Here is a 20,468-nt window from a genome sequence, read left to right as displayed (position 1 = left end):
CTTCTTTCTTTCTTCTTCTCCTTCTTGATGGTCACACATGCAGTCTTATCACCATTCAGGGCTGCCCTGCTGTGGCTGTAATATAAACAAAACAAACTCTGACCTTATCAAACAAGTACGCAGGGTGAAGAAACCAATCTTGCACAAGGTATGTAGTGTAAACGGGGTACAACAGAGTGGCCTAATTGGTCAAATGCCCCCTCCCTCACCCCTTCCTAGTAATGCACCTCCTATTGGAGCCCACATGATATATCACCATCCCCTTGGCTACAGAATGTTTGTGTGGTGACGAATAGCTGTCAAAAAGTATCTTTATTTTTGGCTATCCAAAAGTAGCTTTGAAACATTATAAATATTTTTTAAAATGCATTCATAAAAATAAATTCCCTTCCTATTGAATTCTCTCCATGGTAATGTGTAGTAAGCTAATCTTTTTCAGTGTAATCAAAAAATACAAAAATATTGACATTGATAATAAGATCTATAACATCTTCAAATCTTCAATAGGTTAAAGAAATAAATCTCATGATTAAATGTAGATAATAAAATGGGATATTGGCCAATGATATTACTCCACACAATATACAGTAGGTCTCACTTGCGCAAACGGGAGCTGTGTGCATCAGCACCCAAGGCTAATTTCTGCAGGCTCCTTTCACCATCTCTCCCTTTTTCCCACCTCCTCTCCTGAAGGCACTGATTTGTGCTGGTGAATGCTCCATAGGCACTGGGATACTCCACTATCCCTACTAGTATGTGGGGATAGTGGAGTATCCCCACTATTTCCCATGCATGAGACACAGGCAGTGGTATCAGCAGATCATTTGACCTGAGGCATCAAAATAAAAAAAGGCTCATTAAAAGATGCAGAGTTTGTTTCCAGCAGAATTCTCAAGTCCAACATTGTCTTTAAAAAGAAATACACAGTAAAGGTCTGAAAAATACAAGCACTGAAAAACTGCAAAATAACAACAGAGAGTTGTGAGCAATTGTTAACATGTTATTTAAACTTTTTGTTTTTTTTATTATTGTTTGGAGGGGTTACTGTAGAACCCTTTTTTATAGTAAAACCTGTAAAGTTCTCTGAAACATCCTCTTGACGTGATCAGGCACTATATCAATTAAAAATCTCCCGCAACAAGCTCCGTGACTCCCTTCACCCCCACCCTCGTCCAGCTCCACGGGCTCCCCTTCCCCCAGCTGATAGAATTCAATATCTTCATCCTCACTTTCAAGGTCCTCTACAGCCTTGCTCCTTCCTACCTCTGCGACCTGCTGACCCCATATCAACCTGTCTGCTCCCTCCGCTCAGCAGGGTGTGGCTTGCTCCACATCCCCTGCCCGGCCTACCCCACCACTCTGCCCCCACCCTTTGGAACTCTATATCACAGTCCATTTGCCTTGCTTCCCTCTTTTCTCTCCTTCAAGGAAAGACTCAAGACTCTCCTCTTCGACCTACAGCCACCCTCCTGTCCTCCACCCTCCTTGATCCCATTAGGTCCAAAAAAATCCCTTAAAAATTTATTTGGATAGTTCCCTTCATGTCGGGTGGACGTCCAGCACCTTGGGACGTCCTCCCGACATGAAGGGCACTGTACAAATATAAATGTGTATTGTAACATAACCAAAATACAGTGGTAATACTTGAGACTCTGACAGTCCAATGCAGTCAAAGGTGAATGAGTTGGCGCGGAGGGAGGGCTGAAAATACATTTAATCAGTTAATGTTAAACTCATTCCCTCCCCACTCTGATTTTAAATTTCCTTTTCTAAAAGTAAGGATTATTTTTATTGTTATTAATATGATAAGGAGTGTGTGAAATGGAAATTGTCACCATAGAGCAGTCATTAAATAGGAACTATCTTGTTTCACCATCCTTCTTCAAAGCTTAAGCCTGCTTGTCTGCTTCTTTTGCTAGACCTGTCTTGCCTTGTAAGCTAGAAGATCAAGAGCAGTATGTGTACCGTTTGGGGTTGACGTGTTCTGACAGGTGTATTCAAGAAGTAATTGCATAAAAAAATTGAAAGTTAAAGACAATATTTCTACAAAAAGTATGCGATCTGCTAAAGCATTAACCTGCATGCTTGTATTAACATTTGATAGATAGAAGACTTTGTATGGTATCCACATACCATACAAAGGTTGTTGGTAAAAATAAAAATATGTATCAGGGACAAGTGCTGTATCTCCCTTGGTGAGAAAGCTAAGCCGCAAGTGACCCATAGTTGAGCTTGTTAGTATCTGATGTTGGTATCTATCATGCTCCAGCATGCTTTATGCCACCTGTTCGGGTTTATGAAATTCTGAGCTTACTTGTTTCCATATATTAATCCTAACAACAGCTTTGAAGCTATACTAAATAGAATGCACATGAAAACAGAGACTGGTTGGCACAGTAGCAATGCATTAGAGAGGCGCTGTTGGAAATGGAAGTACTGTATTCACTATAGTGTGGTAGGAACATAGAAACATAGGAATCTTCCGGATTGGACAAGACCATTCAGGCCAATTACAAAATAAAAATATCCTAAATTACTCTGTCTTTCATATCCCTTGATCAATTTCTTGATCAAATAGCAGGCTAATTCCCTCTTGAATTTGGTGACACAGTCTACCTCCTCTGTTTCCCAGGACAGTCTATTTCATATATTGGTCTCCCTCTGTGTAAATTTATTAAATAGGAACTATCTTCTTTCAGCATCTTTCATCTGAGCTCGAGTTTATGCACTATTGTTCTAAATTTTTTGACCATGTCAAAGTTATTATTAGGGGTGTTTTCTGATGTTGGATTGAGGCACATTGCTGGACAGAGTAAGGAACATTTTCTATGTATCCAACCATGGTGTACAGCTCCCATCACTCGGTACCAGCTGATGTCTATGTATTTGGGGTAAAAAATACGAAGTTTCATAACAGATTTGATATTTTTCCAATGCACCATGGAATCTGTTAGGATTCTTCAACATGTCAAATCAACTTCCAACATCTTAAATATCCATCATCTTGGATTCCCACTTAGCAGCTGTAATAGATATTCCCAAATGCAGACCTACTTTCTGACTGCTTCTGCACAAGATACCAATTGAATTAAGTTGTTAGTTAGTCCATAAAACAGCACTAAATGATGATTGAAAACAGCAATGACCTCTATGACTCTATGCTGAGGTCAGGGAGAGGGGGAGATCTCCATATCCATATTAATTTCTACATTCATCAGGAAGTCACCGATGCTGATAATATTGAACCAAACATATTTATTCAGACAGTGCCAATGCAGTCAGAGGTGCCATCCTTCAGATGAAATGTTAACTTGAAGTCCCATCTATCTAACCAGTCCATTATTTCATGCACAAAATACACAATCAATCCACAGTACAATATATTCTGTGAAGAGCTTTGAGACATCTCAACAACGTGATAAGGTGCTATATCAAATGCAAAGATTATTATTGTTCCTGAAATTTGGAGAAATTCTCTTGGACTCTGTCAATGGCGGGGAGTAGGATAGTATATTTGCACTTTTTATAATAATAATAATAATAATAATCCTTGTATTTGATATAGCGCTTTTCATGTCTTCTAGCCGTCTCAAAGCACTTTACATAATATGCTGTAAAGTGAATTGACTGTATATTTGTGGGCGAAACGCGGCAGCTAATTGCGCACAGCAATGTCCCACAAACAGTCGTGGATTGAAAATGAGCAATTTATTATTGTTTTGTTTTTTGGAGGGATTATAACACATTGTCATGTTGAAACTTCACAATGTGCTTCACAAGTAATTATGGTCAAGTGTAGTGATGTTTTTGTTTTATAGCAAGATCCTACAAAGAGATTTGAGGTAAGTAAGTACTGTAATTTGAAGGATCATTGGCCAGCTTACTGGGAGAGAAAGTCCCTTCTCTTTTAGAATACAATCTTAGACTATGCCAAGGGATCTTCAGTAACTAGCTGAAAAACAAACCTTAATTTAACTTATCATCCAAAAACCTCGGACGATACAGCTCTCCCCAGCACTGCAGTGAAGTGTCAGCCTTGATGATCCCACAAGCATTTGCAGCAAATGACATTCTTAAACATAGAGGTCTGTCTGTACTGTCAGCCTGGATGAGGATTTAATCATGTAACAACTGCAAATGGCCTGAATATGATGAAAACATTTTGTTATGCACTGGATTTCTCAGTGTGCTGTTGGTCACAGCTGTTTCATATGTAACATCAGCAAGGTGCAAGCCCCACGTATGTCCTAGTTCCTACAGTATTAAGTTTATTTATCCCCATTTATATCTTGCTGCACAAGATTTCCATTCCTTCTTATTTGTCCACTAAATTACATGAGCTGCCTGGACTATTGTTACATCATTAATCATAGAATCATAGAATATTACACAGAAGGAGGCCATTTGGCCCATCGTGTCTGTGGCAGCTCTTGGTAGAGCTACCCAATCAGTACCATTGCTCCGCTCTTTCCCCATATCCTTGCATTTTTATCCTTTTAAAGTACCTATCCAATCCACCTTTGAAAGTGTTTTTTGAATCTGTTTCCACAAGCCTTTCAGGCAGTGTATTCCAGACCATAACAACTCTCTGTGTGTAAAAAAAATTCTCCTCATCTCCCCTCTAGTTCTTTTGCCAATTATCTTAAATCTATGTCCCCTCTTTACCGACACACCTGCCAGCAGAAACAGTTTCTCCCTATCTACTTTATCAAAACCCTCATAATTTTGAACACCTTTATTAAATCTCCCCTTAACCTTCCCTGCGCTAAGGAGAAGAATCCCAGCTTCTCTAGTCTCTCCACATAGCTAAAGTCCCTCATCCCCGGTATCATTCTGATAAATTCGTCCATCCGTCCATATCCGTCCTAAAGTGTGTTGCCCAGAATTGGACACAATACACCGGCTGAGGCATAACCAATAACTTATAAAGGTTTAGCAGAATCGCCTTGCATTTATACTCTATGCCTCTATTTATAAAACCAAGGATGCCATGTACTTTTTTAACAGCTCTATCAACCTGTACTGCCACCTTCAAAGACCTATGTACGTGAACCCCAAGATCTCTCTGCTCCTGAACACCCTTTAAAACTGTACAATTTAGTGTATATTGCCTCTCCCCGTTCCTCCTCCCAAAATGTATCACCTCACACTTCTTTGCATTAAATTTCATCTGCCATGTGTCTGCCCATTTCACCAGTCTGTCTACGTCCTCTTGCAGCCTGCTACCATCCTTCTCACTGTTTACTACATTCCCAAGTTTTGCGTCATCTGCAAATTTTTTAATTTTGCCCTCTATACCCTTTCAAGTCATTTATGTATATCAAAAAGAACAGTGGACCTAATACCGACTGCTGGGGGACACCACTGTATACTTCCCTCCAGTCTGAAAAACAACAATTCACCACTCCCGTCTGCTTTCTGCCTCCCAACCAATTTCGTATCCATGCTGCCATTGCCCATTTTATCCCTTAGGCTTCAATTTTGCTAACTAATCTATTATGTGGAATCTTATCAAATGTCTTCTGAAAGTCCATATACACAGCATCAACTGTACTACCGATATCAATCCTCTCCGTTATTTCATCACTTAAGAATTTAAGTTTGTCAGACATTATTTACCTTTAACAAATCCATGTTAGATTTTTCCAAAATTAATTTTGTCCCAGATTATAGTCTCCAGAAGTTTCTCCTACCACCAACATTTGGCTGACTGGCCTGTACTTCCCGGGTTTATCCTCTTTTTTGAACAGGAGTGTAACATTTGCAACCGGCCAGTCCTCAGGCTGGATATAAATGGAAAGATGAGCACTGAGGTTTGACCAGGACCCACATCAGTGATGAGGCATGCTAGACAATCTGTCACATGTTTGAGTGTTTCAACATACTGAAACTGCTCTGTACTCAGATATAGTAGCATGTAATGATATTGCACCATTTGTTAATCTCAGGCTAACTGTTAGGATAAACAGACTAATCTCCACTGTGTATCCATTATTCTTTATTACATAATTTCCTATCAACTCTGATTCAAACAACAATAGGGTGGAAAATGTGATATTTCCTAAAGGAATTTGTGTGTTGGATTTAATGTGATAAAATCACGTTGAATCCTTTGTGAAACATTTTATTTTTGCATTCCAATCTTGATAAACAACACAGAGAGATTTGTAAATGGTAAATTACTTTTAAATGAAGACAATCGACAAAACTATAATAATTCACATTCAAAATAGAAATGTCTTTCAATCAAAGGATCATTATGAAAAAAATACAGTATATTTATACCGTAGTTGGACAGCAGAAAATGTTCTCATCAGAAGGAAGTGGCGTGGAAGGAATTTTGCTACTTGTGTTTATTTCTGTTCTGTCTACATCTTGCTAATGTCCAATATTAACATTTCTTGTCGGGATCTACTTTTCAAGTGCTGTTTTGGTATTTTTTGGCAGACGGATGCAGCCTTGATGTACGATGCAGTCTATGTGGTGTCCATAGCCTTCCAACGCGCTTCACAAATGACAGTCAGCTCCTTACAGTGTCACAGGCACAAGCCCTGGCGATTTGGATCGAGGTTTATGAACCTTATCAAAGAGGCAAGTCCGAGATTTATCTTTGTGATTTTAGCAGCAATTTATTTTCAAGCTGAATGCACAGATTTGAGCACTTAAGAGAGATCCAGTACAGTGAAGGATCTTCCTGGATAACACTCTTATATTTATGCACTTATAAACCAGGAAAATTAGTCTATTTCTCAAGGTTATGTCCTTGAATATCTATTTAGATTATAGCAATATTATGCCTGGAGATGCTCTGCGTTCTGTGAATAATTTATAGAAAGGGCTGAAAATGCAATGTTTTAGAAAAGATTTGACGTAATTATTTGCATGTTTCAGCCCATAGAATTATAGTTAGGGCAGAGCAAGGTACAAAAATTGCAAATTAATGAGGTCTTTCAAATACAATCATAATGCATGAGATTGAAACTCAGGTGTTTTTGTGAATATTACCTAAGAGCAGAGATTGGGTAATGGTCTTAAACTCACATTTTTTCTATCTATGAAGCAGATGCTATCTTTGGTAACTAATGTTACATTAAAAACAAATCAACTGTGGTGCTGATTCCTGATTCCTTTTTTATTAACTTTATTTCAAACACGCATTTTGGCAGAAGTTAACATTTTTGCCAAGGTGTAAATAAGGTACAAACAACAGTCTATCAAATATCATTAGGGAATAAGAGAAACATATTCAACGTCCAACATTAAAAGCAATGATTTGTCTTGCAGCAATTGCTTAGCCTATTTGGCAGTTTAGATAGTGGTCTTTTACTGTTGGTACAGGTGCGATGGCAAGTACCTTGTGCTGATTTGATGTGTGATTGGCATTCAGAAAAAAATCTATGGATTAATGTCATACTGAATAGATTTTGTTCAAGGACAGGAGAAAACAAACGAAACGTGAATGATGACATTTGGGAATATTTTCACTGGAGCAGAGAAGGTTAAGGAGAATCTAATAGAAATTTTCAAAATAATGAATGGTTTTGCAAGGGTAAAGAGATAGGGACTATTTCACTAATTAACGAATCAGTAACAAGAGGACATGATTTGCAGATTATCATCAGAATAATAAAGGGAAACATTAGAAGGTTTTTACACAGGTATTAAACTGTGGAGTGATTTACCACAAATGGGTGTTGAAGTTGAGCTCATTGCATAATTTAAAAGAGAATTCAATATACTCAAAGAAAAATAGCATGCAAGGAGATGAGAAAAGAGTAGGAGAATAGGATTAGAGCAGATATGCAGTTACATTTCTGCCGTCAAACACATCTAGATTTACTGCACAATGCTCATATGCAGGTTTAGATGAAGAATAGCATGATTGGTTTTGAAAGGCGCTTTACAAATATAATTTTGTTGTTGTTGAACTTTTCTCTTAGAGCAAAGTATATAATAAATGGAAAAAGTCATTGTGAATTGCACTTCTACCTAGACAAAAAGGAATGATAATGACATTTAGAATAGACTGTTTCATTAGGATATAAACTAACATTGATTTATTTGCCTCTGTGCTTGAATAAACCATACTTGCGAATGATGGGATTCTCTTTTTACTCAATTCAGAGGTAACTGAAGAGAAATTGAATGTATTTTTCAAATCTTGCCATTAGGCTCAGTGGGATGGCCTGACAGGACATATCGCCTTTAATAAGACTGATGGTCTGCGGAAGGATTTTGACTTGGACGTTATAAGTCTAAAGGAGGAAGGTCTGGAAAAGGTGAACAATTTAATGCCCTGCTTATTGCCCACATGGTAAAATCCTTTCTTGACAAGGATGTTGTAAACATTGCTGGAGAAAGTCACATTATCATTACCTGTTATTTTGAAAGCATAACGTCCTGCTCTGAAAAATGTACAGTTTAAAGAAACTGAGAGTGTATTGTGAGTGACAAACTTGAGAATTGCCGCTTGGAAAGGCATTTATTTCATGTGATTTAAGAACTATTAGGCCCTGCTTTAACACATTCACAATGGGGAGAAAGCAGTGGGTTGTGTTATTCATAAACTGTATTTGTAATTTTGACATCCAGGTTACAAATATGGTGTTGAAAGATTCATGACAAGATTTGTGAATGGCATATCCCAAATTTTATATGATAGTAAATCTACTTTCACCAAGCAAATGCTGATGGGAAATCTTCATTTTTAAATTTGCTGACTTGGGATTTCCAGTTTGCCATTTTGCAAATCTCACAATCCACATTTGTAAACTTGAAGCTGCATTTAACACAAGAAATTCAATTTTAATATGATACTTTAGACTCCCAGTTTCTACTTTCTGACCTTCCCTGCTGAAATTAACCATTTATTTGGTTGTTCAAATACTTCTTATATTTAGCATCAACAGGAAAGCCTTGTTGAATATTTCTTTAGTGACTAACGAATAGCATTGTGCCCTCAGAATATGATGGAAAATCATATCATACCACAGCTCCTTAGCTGGTTATAATAAATCATACACCGTTACTTATTTTTTTTTAATTCTTTCTTTCTATTTTACTCATTTATTTGTTTTTTTATTTGTTTATTTTTATTCTAGTTGACAATTAAATTAGGATTAAAACATGATTTTTTTTATTTTAACAAGCTCCTTTATTCTTTACAAGCTTCCTGGTGACATTATTCACTCCAGCAAAATATGGCGGAAGGTTTGTACTGAGAGAGACGTGTCCATATTTGGTGTGGTTCGTAAGTTATGTCCTGCTTAGTTTAGTCCCAAGTTGGTCATCTCCTGTTTTGTTGGACTAAGCGTTATGTGAGTTATTCTCTGCATGTTGTTACATTTACTGAGCTTGTAGGCAACTTGACTCCCTCTGTTGGGTGTTAAATTTGTGACTGTGAAAATTTCATTGAAGGTTCAATGGCCGAGATCGGTAAATTTACCAACAAACAGAAAACAACCCCTTCGTTTCTAAGCCAGACACAATCCTTGGTAATTGAATGTTTTTTGGCGTATGCTAAATGTGGTGAAGGCTGGCACCAGGCTGACGCCACTCTCAAAGTACAGTTTTACTTTGTGAAGCCTGTTATCCAAACTTACTTAAAAAAAACTACAAGCCATTTTTATACCGTTATTACATCCTGGAGCATTGTAAAACAGGTTTCACAATGCTCAGAGATGTAATAATGGTATAAAAATAAAATGTTCCCATTATAAGCAGATCCTGCCAAATTCTGTGCTGTTTCTGATGGGATAATAGTCCCATGATTCTCTCGAATAATCACTAAAAATCTAAGAACCACAAAAACTTGCATTTATATAGTGCAAAGGACAAGAAAGGTCAGTAACCAATGTGTACATCTTTAATCTCTGACTTCCACACTTAAAGTGATGTGAATAGGTAATATAGATGTAGCCACTTACAACTCTCTTATATGCTTATCCATATTCTCTGGTTAGTGCCGTATAATTACAATAGAAAATGAGATCATTCCAGTGCTCACTGACTCATATCTTTTGGGTCAAAATCAAGTAAATCAAGTAATCATTAATTTTGAATTAAAATATATATCATTTATTTAATGTAAGGTATTTTACAGCATTTCCTATTAAATCTCAAAATGAATGGATTCCTGTCTATAACCCTATCAGACATATGGACATGGAACCACGGTCATATTCGCATTGATCTCTGGGATTAATAAAGAATTTGGGGGTAAAATTTGCGATATTCCTCGATGTACTGCTTAACGCATGTAAGGAACACTAGCAGGTGGTGCCCTCTACTGGGTCTTAACACTGTTATTGATGAGCGATTTTATTTTGCAAATTTTAGGACTAGCTCATTCAATTGCTAAAGGGGAAGGTTTTAACCTTAGTAGAGCGTGGAATTTGGTCCTCCTCGGCAGATCAACCATAGCAAAGCAATAATAAACTAAAAGGAAACCGAGAGCCTGATGTAGGGGCTAAAATTTGCAAAACAAAATCACTCTCAACAACATACTGTATATAGCATCCTTCACACGGGTGGACTGCCTTGGAGTGCAGTGGTTGACAATCTTTCTAGAAAACCTGCAGTAATATTCTGGATTGTCCAATATACATTGCCACATACCTTCTCTTCGTTAATACCAGTGTGTGTGCAGCGACTAATGGTTTGAGCATGATTATCTTACCTGAAGATTATCTGATCTCCTGAATGTAGATTGGAATCTGGAACTCAAACACTGGCCTTAACATGACGGATAGCATGAAAGAGAAGCCATCAAACATCAGTGTCTCAATGTCCAATAGGTCTCTTATAGTCACTACTATTTTGGTAAGTTTTGTTTGGCTGTTAACTATACATGTGATTATTCAATCTTCATGTTTGTTGTGCAGTGAATGTGGAAGTCATGATTGGTAATCACGACCATTATAGAAAAAGGCAGAATACTGCAGAAGCTGGATATCTGAAATAAAAACAGAAGTGGCTGGGAACACTCAGCAGGTCAAGCAGCATCTATGGAGAGAGGAAAGTGGGTTAACATTTCAGGTCAATGACGCCTATTTTAGCATCGCTTGGATTTGACAGGACTAAAATTGCACTAAAATCCCAGCTAGCTGGACCAATGTACCGGAGGTTCATTCCAGCAAGCTGGAATTTCTGGCTAAGTGAAATTACAATGCCAGTACCAGCAATTACCGTCTTTTTTGAAACGATGGTGAAACTACTCAGTGCAGCATTGGTGTGAGCTAGGAGAGTTGGTCCCGCAGTCTGTACGTGGGTCCACAGATTTTTTTAAAAAATTGGGTGTCAGACCCAGTCCGACTAGGCCCAAATTCTGGGGATTTTCTGTACTGAATTGTAACTGAGTTCTACTGTTACTGCAACTGCATCACACACTTGTGAATAAAAATGCATCCAAACTATTTACCAAGCTGCTGATGAATATTGGTCATCCCCAAAAAAACAAATAAATGGTGCTCAGAACACTTTTCATGTCAAACTTCATCGAGAGCTTCAATCAATTAGTTCCATTTAAGTGCATGACTGCTGTAATGAAAGCAAACTTGGCAGTTAATCAGCAATGTATTAGAAACGCCAATGAAATGAATGACTACATTTTATGCATGAGTGTGGGGGGAGGATGTGGGTAAAGAGGTGGATTGGAATGAATATGGTTGGAGGAAGAATCTTAGTCAGATCACATTGGGTTTCTTGAAAATAGTGCCATGGAGTGGGTAACATCCATTTGAACCACCAGATCAATGAATAAGTAAGGCAAGTCATAGGAGTTTGGAAAGTGAGATAATCTTAGTAAAAAATAGTATTGGCTATAGCAACGTTTGGAGAAGCAAACAGCAAAACAATCTCAGTGCTGAATTAATGAATCCTCAGAATGGTGTTTAAAGGGAAGTAAAAATAAATTGTCAGTGTGTTTAGCCAAACTCTGAACCATGCTAAGTGGAAGCCAGAGCTGGTTTTGATCTAGAGACTGTTATTACCAGTTGGTGATAACCTTTCACCTTTTCCCATCAAACTGTGAAAAGTAATAAAGCAGATTCATTATCACATTGTGTTAAAAAGATTACATTTGCCAATGCTGTCTTGCAGGAAGATCCCTACGTGATGTATAAGAAATCTGACAAGCCTCTTTATGGCAATGACCGATTTGAAGGTTATTGTCTTGACTTGTTAAAAGAGTTATCAAACATTCTGGGCTTCACTTATGAAGTTAGATTAGTAGCTGATGGGAAGTACGGAGCCCAGAACGACAAGGGCCAGTGGAATGGAATGGTGCGGGAACTCGTTGACCACGTAAGTAATATTTGCATTACTGTGCTGTAGTCTAGAACTGTAGCTTATAACACAGGCTGGTCTTTATAAGATTATCTAATGTACACCGCAACCTCCAATACTATACAACTTTGCATTTTTTTGTAGAACCCACAATAAAAGGAAACTTGTGAAACACTGGACTGTAATATGCAGCTATTTGTAAGAGGAGTCACTATTAGTGACAATTTGCATATAATGATTCCTGACAGTATTGCATTGAGACAATCTGCGCTTAATCAACAACAACAACTTGCATTTATAGTGCCTTTCACATGGGGTAATGTCTCAGACTGCTTAATAGGCATATTTAAGTAAGTACTTAATACTTACTTTAGATGCTTAGTTCACATGCATGACCTATCTCCAGTTTCCAGAGTGTCCTCAGGTTTGTGTGTTACACTTCTGGTCACCATCACTCCTGACACCTGTTACAAATTGTCCATATTAATTCCCACTGTTTTCACAACTTCCCCAAATGACTCAATGGTAAAAGTAATGTTTAGTGTGCACCCAGGAAACCTCAAGGTTTGATCCTCTGTCTGTGCTGAAATATCTGATCTCAACCAGATTACGGATAGAGGCTCTATAATTAGCTGCAATGCTTGAACGAGGAAACAAGCCAGAGTTTCCTCCCTTAACCATTATTCCATGTGATCTCAAGGAATAATTAGCGATATTCACGTGGGTGGGCATTGGGTGAGTATAGGTCAGATATGGCTCTGATACCTTCCATTGTTGAATAGCTGACCAACACTGTCTTAATTCACACAGAGAAAATGGCTGCATGAGCAAGATACCAAACGGTTACTTATGGTCATGGAACCATACCTCAGCTTGAGTCAATACCAGCAAGGGGGGAGAGGATAGAGAATTCTGTCTTTGTTTTTTTGCAGGAAGTATTTAGTGCAGATCAATAGGCACTGTCTTGAAATGTGTCTAGAGGTAATGTGGTTGTATTCTGCTTCATGAGATACTATAAAAAATAAAATGTTAGCATTCTAGTTGCACAAATGTTTGATGCTTTAGTTAATGTGAAAAGTGATCTGAAAATCAAAATGAAAGTTGAAGGGAATTGATACATGTCTGAATTGGAATTGGCAGCCGGAGGTTCTAACCTAAGTAACTAGATGAATTGAGAAAAGATGGAGCGCTTAGCCGCAAATTATTCACAAACTAGATCATTAGCAATTTAATATGATTTCCAAAATAACGCAATACAAACTTCAACATTAAACTCCATTTAACTTCAACAACAACTTGCACTTAAAGAGTGCCCGCCACACAGGGTACAGTCTCAAAGCGTGTAGCTCTGGTGAAACTTATGTTTCATCTGTTTGTGAAATGCCTCCACAACTCAGCCCATTCCAATAAAGTTAGTTCACCATTCAGACCTCTCATTTAACAACAACAACAACAACAAGATTCCATTTATAAAGCGCCTTTCACGTCAGGAGGACGTCCCAAGGCGCTGCACAGTTGGGTCATGACCCGAGCAGGGGGGAAATGGTCAGGGTGAGGGGAGGGAAGGGAGGGAGCGAGGAGGGGGGAAATGGTCAGGGTGAGGGGAGGGAAGGGAGGGAGCAAGGAGGGGGGAAATGGTCAGGGTGAGGGGAGGGAAGGGAGGGAGGGAGCGAGGAGGGGGAAGAGAGTCGAGAGGGGAGCTGAAGGCACGGTCAAAGAGAAATGGACCCTTAAATTAAATGGTAATTGTCTGAATTTTTGTATCTGAAGACAGATGACATCTTTTTCTAATCTCTTTCTTAATTTAAATCTTAATTTTAATTTACCCTGTAATTATTTTCAACTTTCACTGCTGCTGATGATAGATTGCCTGCTCATTGCTGAATGAGAGTTACAATGAGCAGAGCGCTGTGGGAGTTGACAGAGGGCAGCTTCACTTCACTCTTGGTTCTTAGCTCCACCTGACTGAATTATTTCCGCAGCAATGGATCACCCATGAAAAGGTTGTCCAATCACTGGTAAATTTACCAATCTTGGCAGGGCAGAGCATCACATTCTCCATTGTTGGGTGTATGGCCTTGGCAGAGTGCATAACACAAATATTGTATTAAACAAACAATGTCAAGGTTGATAAATTCACTGGACAATGCAGAATTAAGTATCTACCAGCCAAGGTCAGATTTACCAACGAAAAGAGAATTACCCCTCCAGTATTATACAGTGTTACACTGTACATCCATGATTAAATTGACATCTAGCCTTGAATTAACATCCAGGTGAATGGATCAGTAAGCAACCTTCACTATCCATCAAAGTATGTAACATTTATCCTATCTGTGGAACAAATAAGTATGTTAGTTATGCAAATATTTCATCACAATGCAATTATGGGGCAGTTGTTGAACTACTTTTGCTACATTGTTCTGGATTTGTATAGACATTTGAAACGAATGCCATCATGAGGTCATATATTGGGGATTAATACATTGTGATTTTAACAGGAATTGTTAATAGAGACACTGAGTCCCAAATAGCAACTCCTGCCAGTAAACAGAAGATGTCACACCAAGTTTTGGTCATTCTTATCCGACTCAAACTGCTTCCATTTGCCAGAGTTTCTACAGATTGGAGAGACCCACTTCTAGTTCCCACCAGGCCCTGTTAGCAACTCCTGTTACCAATCACCACTTAATGAACCCCATTATTTGTTTTTCCCCCCAAAAGTGCCATTGAAAACTAATATTGATTTCAGTTGGTTTGGAGCGATGATGTAAATATGTACCTCTAGTGATTCAGACCAAAACCTCTGTCATAATTTCATCCTGAACCAAATTAATTTTTCATCACAGACTTCTTCTCGCAATGCAAATACCATATTGCAGTGAATTGTATTTGAATTGACCGGGCAGGCAGTTTTAGTCAAGGTTTAATAGCTGGAACCTTACAGCAGGTTAAAGATATCTGCATGACTAACTGTGTATCTCTACTTGTTTAGCAAACAGTGCCTGAGGCAGCTCAGTAGGATCTGAGGCACCAGTACGAAACAGTACATTTATTAATGTCACAGGCAATCATTAGATTTTTCAACAGCTTGTTATACATTTTTCTTAAATCTGGTCTCAGAGCAAAGGGTGAGATTAATGAAAATGTTATTTTAGGCTGCTGCCTCTGAATACCACTCGCACCAATTCACAAGCCAGCAGAGTCTAGAAATTTAACAGAATCCAATTTTTATAATGTTCTCCAAAAAAAATGTTCTTCAAGTATAACTGAATATCACCAATAGACAATTGGTAGTATAGCAGTAGTAAATGAGGACAGGCAGTTTGATTGAAAGGCTTAACCTGCATTGTGATCCTTCAGTCAGGCTGCCTGCCCTTCATTATAACACATTGCACTCCCACTTGTCCATTACTGTTCAATTTGGCAGCAGTAGGTGTCATCACTCAGTGGCTGAAAATTCAAATAATAATGACTGTTTTTCCCAAGATGTGACCAAGTGCCTTCACTTCATTCAGAACGACAAATATATTGTTTGTTTGGAGTAAAAAAATCTTCCCGCTGCGTGAATGAGACTCATTAAGAGCAGTCTTCAGTTCCTAATGGTGACAAACTGGCCTTTCAATGTGGCAGGTCCCAGCACTTTGGGACGTCCTCCCGACATGAAAGGCGCTCTATAAATGTAATTTTGTTGTTGTTGTTGCAGGTCATAAGATTTTATGTCGGTGTATCACTATTATGGTACAAACACGATTGTTTGTAGTCATTGGCATTCTTAATTAAATAGAGTAGCATTGTGGTGATCTGTCACTGGAATGCATTCAAACCAGGTGCTTCTTGTTTGTCAGGCTGACATGAAAGTGTTTGTTAAATATAATATGAATACAGAAAAGGTTTCTGTTCTCATTAAATTTTTGTATTTCTATCCCATATTCTATGGCCAGTCGACTGGAACTCCTGTCTGAGTCACTATCAAAGAACACCAAAATCAAAGATAATCATTGAGAAATCATTCTTGCAACTTTGACAATACATACAATAGTATCTCATTACGGAGACGATTTTTCCATTGTTTGCTAAACTTACCAATGGTTTGAGCTTCTTGTGCACTGGCCAGTAGAAAATACTCAAGTCGAAGGCCTGCGTTTTTCAATTAAAACTACCCCCAAAATCAGGATGCACCATTGGGATGGGGTCTTATATTTCTAGTAAAATTCCTTACTTACTTCTCTCCAAACTCTCTAAAATTTCCCTATACGTTAGAATCAGGGGTGCCTTAGATTTGAATAAATACGGTAAGATGCGCTCAACTACGAAAACATCACATATATTCTGTTATATTCACCAGTGTTGTCTATCAGCACACTGTGTACACTACAGTAAAGCATAATGCAAGCTGTCTTCCTGGCATAGGCAGTGGGTGCCTGGAGCTACAGGAGGCTCAGCCCCCCCCCCCCCCCCCTCTCCCCACACCCCTCAAATCTATCTATAACTCACCTCTTTAAGGGGAGCACCCAGAGTTCCATCTTGCCCTCTCCCAAAGTCAACAGTGCTCGCCTGTTTTAAATACTCCCAACAAGTTTTATTCAGGCCCCCCACCACAGAATATTTTAATCCACTGCCTATACTTGCCAGGTGAATGAGTCAAGGTTACAGCAGTCATGGATTTAGGAGTGACTGTAAATGCCCCTAAGGGTACCATACAGCAGGATACCTGTCCAACTCACACAGTCCCAAGTGATAGGGCTTTGGCTTGAAAGGTTGAGGAGCTGTTAATAATTCCAAGTGTCTTGGACCACAGTGGACAGGCATATCTCTATGAAGCTATTTCAACCCAGTGGAGACTTCTCCAAAACTCTCTTTAGACAGAGAACTCCAAATATCAACCTCAAATGGGTGAAGGGGTGAGTGTATCTATATTTTGATCCAACAAACCCTGTTATGTTAATCAAAATGCATGTTTTTTAGGCAACTCAACAACCAAAAGTGAATAGAGTCTCCACAATATAAAAACTTTAGAAGTATCCACGTAGAAATGCTTGGAATTATTGGAGGTAATCCTCCGGTCCAATCACTTAATCCAGTGATTGTCTAAAGTGATTTTCCCTTCTAGGAGATTGTCATGGGTTTTCTGACAAAATGTTGCTGAGTAATTTGTTCCTTCTGCTGTTCCACATCTTTGCTTTGTTTTGAAAATGACCTTACAATCTTCTGTTTTCTTTTTGCAGATAGCTGATTTAGCAGTTGCTCCTCTTACTATTACCTATGTGAGAGAGAAGGTTATTGACTTTTCCAAACCCTTCTTGACTCTGGGGATTAGTATCCTCTACCGCAAACCAAACGGGACAAACCCAGGTGTTTTCTCCTTTCTGAATCCATTGTCCCCAGATATTTGGATGTATGTGCTACTGGCCTGCCTCGGAGTCAGCTGTGTGCTTTTTGTTATCGCCAGGTAAGATAGAGTGAGAGTAACACTTGGCTGGTGGGAGAGAAAAAGGGAGGGGTAAATACACTTTTTTTCATGCATTCTGATACAATAATGACAATCTTTTGATCACTGCACACTCCATCCCTATAGAATATTTGGTGCCCCACTACTTTTGCAATGTTTATATCCCAGTTAAACAAGGTGGATTCCAGGATAAAATGGCTATGCAAAGACAGACACAGTGTGTATCTGGTAAGAACTGAGAAGCTTTCAGTCATTTTTGTATTTTGCGAATTTGTTGAATTATGTGATTCAAAATGGGAATGGTAAGGACCACATTCTAGTTAGCACCAGCCCATGTTTTGATCTGGACCGTTAAAGTCCGCTGGAAAAGTGTATAAGAAGTAGTTCCTCTGGAACAGGGCTGTGGTGCTCTCTCTATATTTCCTCTCTCTATACATCCTTGTCCAGTTCAGATTGTGTCTTGGAACCTTTCTGTGGCTCCTAATAAAAAAAAGTTGAATCAAATGTCAGTATTTCACAATGCAATTTAAGCAAATCCTTAAGATCATCGGTGCACTGAGCTGAGAGACACAGCACTTGTAAGAACCATGTGGTGAAACTGATGGCGCTAGTTAATGATGATCTGTCCTGTAAGAGAGTTGAAATCCTCCCCAGGACTCTTTCATTGTTTGAGCCCAGAAGTGGACCACCTAGTTCACTGGCCTTCTGCATAACTGACTGAACTGCTGGTTAGTGGGATATCAATTAAATCAGACCTGTTTTGTTAGTTAAGTCAGTATCCCATTTATTGCCAGCCCAAAGATGTGGACATAGTTACAAAGCTTGATGCAATTCTTTTTAAAATAATAATTTGGTTTCTCAATCCACGACTGTTTGTGGGACATTGCTGTTCACAATTGGCTGCTGCGTTTTGCCCACAAAATGTACAGTCAATTCACTTTATAGTATATTCTGTGAAGCACTTTGAGACGTCTTGAAGACATGATAAGGCGCTATACCAAATGAAATGATTATTATTATTATTGCTGAAAAGGGTATTGAGAGACGAGAGTAATTTGCCACCAGCACACACACACACACACACACAGGACCTGTTGATGCGTTAATTATCATGATGTTACTTTTTTTCAACTCGTGTGTTATTGAACACATCACACATTGCAATTTTCACCCCAACTTGGGTGAGGTTTGTTTACTGGTATTCTCTTCACCTGCCTACATGCTCATTGAAATGGAAGATGTAAATTTTAAGCATTCTTTAGTTATGCAGTTTTCAAATGAATCAAATGGTTTCTGCTTTGAAGGTGGTCTCAATGCTACTTTGCACTTGAGGAAAGGTGGCACTTCTGGCTTGTAGTGTGGCAGGTGTTTTTTTTAATATAATCTGTTTCATTTTTTTTTCCTTCTCCAAATTTTCACCACGCACCAGTATTCTCTCTCCACTTTCCGTGAAGGTGTTTAACTCCCTTTTCCATCCATCAGGGTACAATTCTACAATTCTATGATGGATGCCCTGTACCCTACACTATGACTCATGTGTGAGCCTTGACAATGGGCAATGGCAGACTTTTCAACCATGAGGGAAATGCCACACCTGAGTCAGAAACAGTCTTTAACCCAACACATGTAAAATAGGAGCCAAAAGTTTACTATTCCTGAACATCCACTAGTAATCTGAGGAACAAGCTTAAAAGTTATTTTGAATCATTTGACATCTGAATAAAGGTCATGTCCAAACTTATGAGAAAAGTGCTGGGAGCTGCCATCATAGGTTGCCATTTTTGAACATGGCATTTCAAATGCAATAAGGAAACATTGGACTAACCCAATCTGAATTAGAAAAGTATCCAGTGAATATGCCCAAAGAGACTCTTTTCTATTCTCAAAAATTGCAAAGAAGGCTTTGCTGAGTGGGAACCCAATATAGCTCTGCTCAAGGATTTACACCCAACTTTGGGTGTTACCATTATTCAGAAGTTAGGAGATATTTCAAATCACATTTTAATGATGTTACTTAAGTAAGGAATAGAATTTATTTAGGAACAACACAAATTCTGACTTCAAGAAGAAGAACTTATTTCATTTAAAAGAGCAACAAGGCCATCAAATCTCAAATGTTAGATCATCTACTCCTCAAGTATCATAGGTTCAAGTCTAATTTAATTATATGTGTAACTAAGAACTAACTATTTTGATGATGGGAGCATAGGGGCATCAGTTGATGAGACAAGACATGGAATCTGTCCAACTGCATGATATTACATTGACTTATAGAGGTGGTAACCATATGATACCCCATAAATCTTTAGGGTACAATGTAAAGTCCTTGCTTTTTGTACAAATTACACAAATGGGTAACCAGACACTTTAAGGAATCCCATTTGAATTTCCATCAAGCTGAAGGAACTCCACTTCAAATATAGATTGTGACAGAATGGTGATCCTATCATTTGACGAGATGCACTTCTGGTTAGCAGAAGGAATCCCTTTTACACAACTCAGATTCCTTATTATGGGAATCGTTATTAAGAAATACCGCAAGTTAATCACCAATATTTTTATGAATAAGAAAAGTAATACCTGTAAATGTTCAGGTTATCAAATTCTCTTGTAAACAGGATCCACTTGGCCTATTTTCTGCTAGTACAATTGTAACTCAAAACTTACATTGGCTCACTTCAAGTGATTAACTTCAAGTGAGGAGTCCTGTAGCTCAGTGGCTAGAGCACTC

General features: G+C 38.5%; 1 protein-coding gene across 1 annotated transcript in view; it reads left to right on the top strand.

Annotated features, from left to right (window-relative positions):
• grik1a (glutamate receptor, ionotropic, kainate 1a) overlaps positions 1-20,468 on the top strand; it is a 159,501-nt gene that overhangs the window by 92,946 nt on the left and 46,087 nt on the right. Inside the window, exons 7-12 of the mRNA XM_007901250.2 lie at positions 6,448-6,591; positions 8,172-8,279; positions 9,169-9,210; positions 10,708-10,821; positions 12,100-12,303; positions 17,514-17,737. Of these exons, the coding sequence (XP_007899441.1) occupies positions 6,448-6,591; positions 8,172-8,279; positions 9,169-9,210; positions 10,708-10,821; positions 12,100-12,303; positions 17,514-17,737 (836 nt within the window). The remainder of the gene's footprint in view (positions 1-6,447; positions 6,592-8,171; positions 8,280-9,168; positions 9,211-10,707; positions 10,822-12,099; positions 12,304-17,513; positions 17,738-20,468) is intronic.

The sequence above is a fragment of the Callorhinchus milii genome, unplaced genomic scaffold (assembly GCF_018977255.1).
Source record: "Callorhinchus milii isolate IMCB2004 unplaced genomic scaffold, IMCB_Cmil_1.0 Scaffold4, whole genome shotgun sequence".
Lineage (NCBI taxonomy): Eukaryota > Metazoa > Chordata > Chondrichthyes > Chimaeriformes > Callorhinchidae > Callorhinchus > Callorhinchus milii.
Note: the sequence above shows the minus strand (reverse complement) of the source record. Positions and strands in the feature narration are given on the sequence as shown.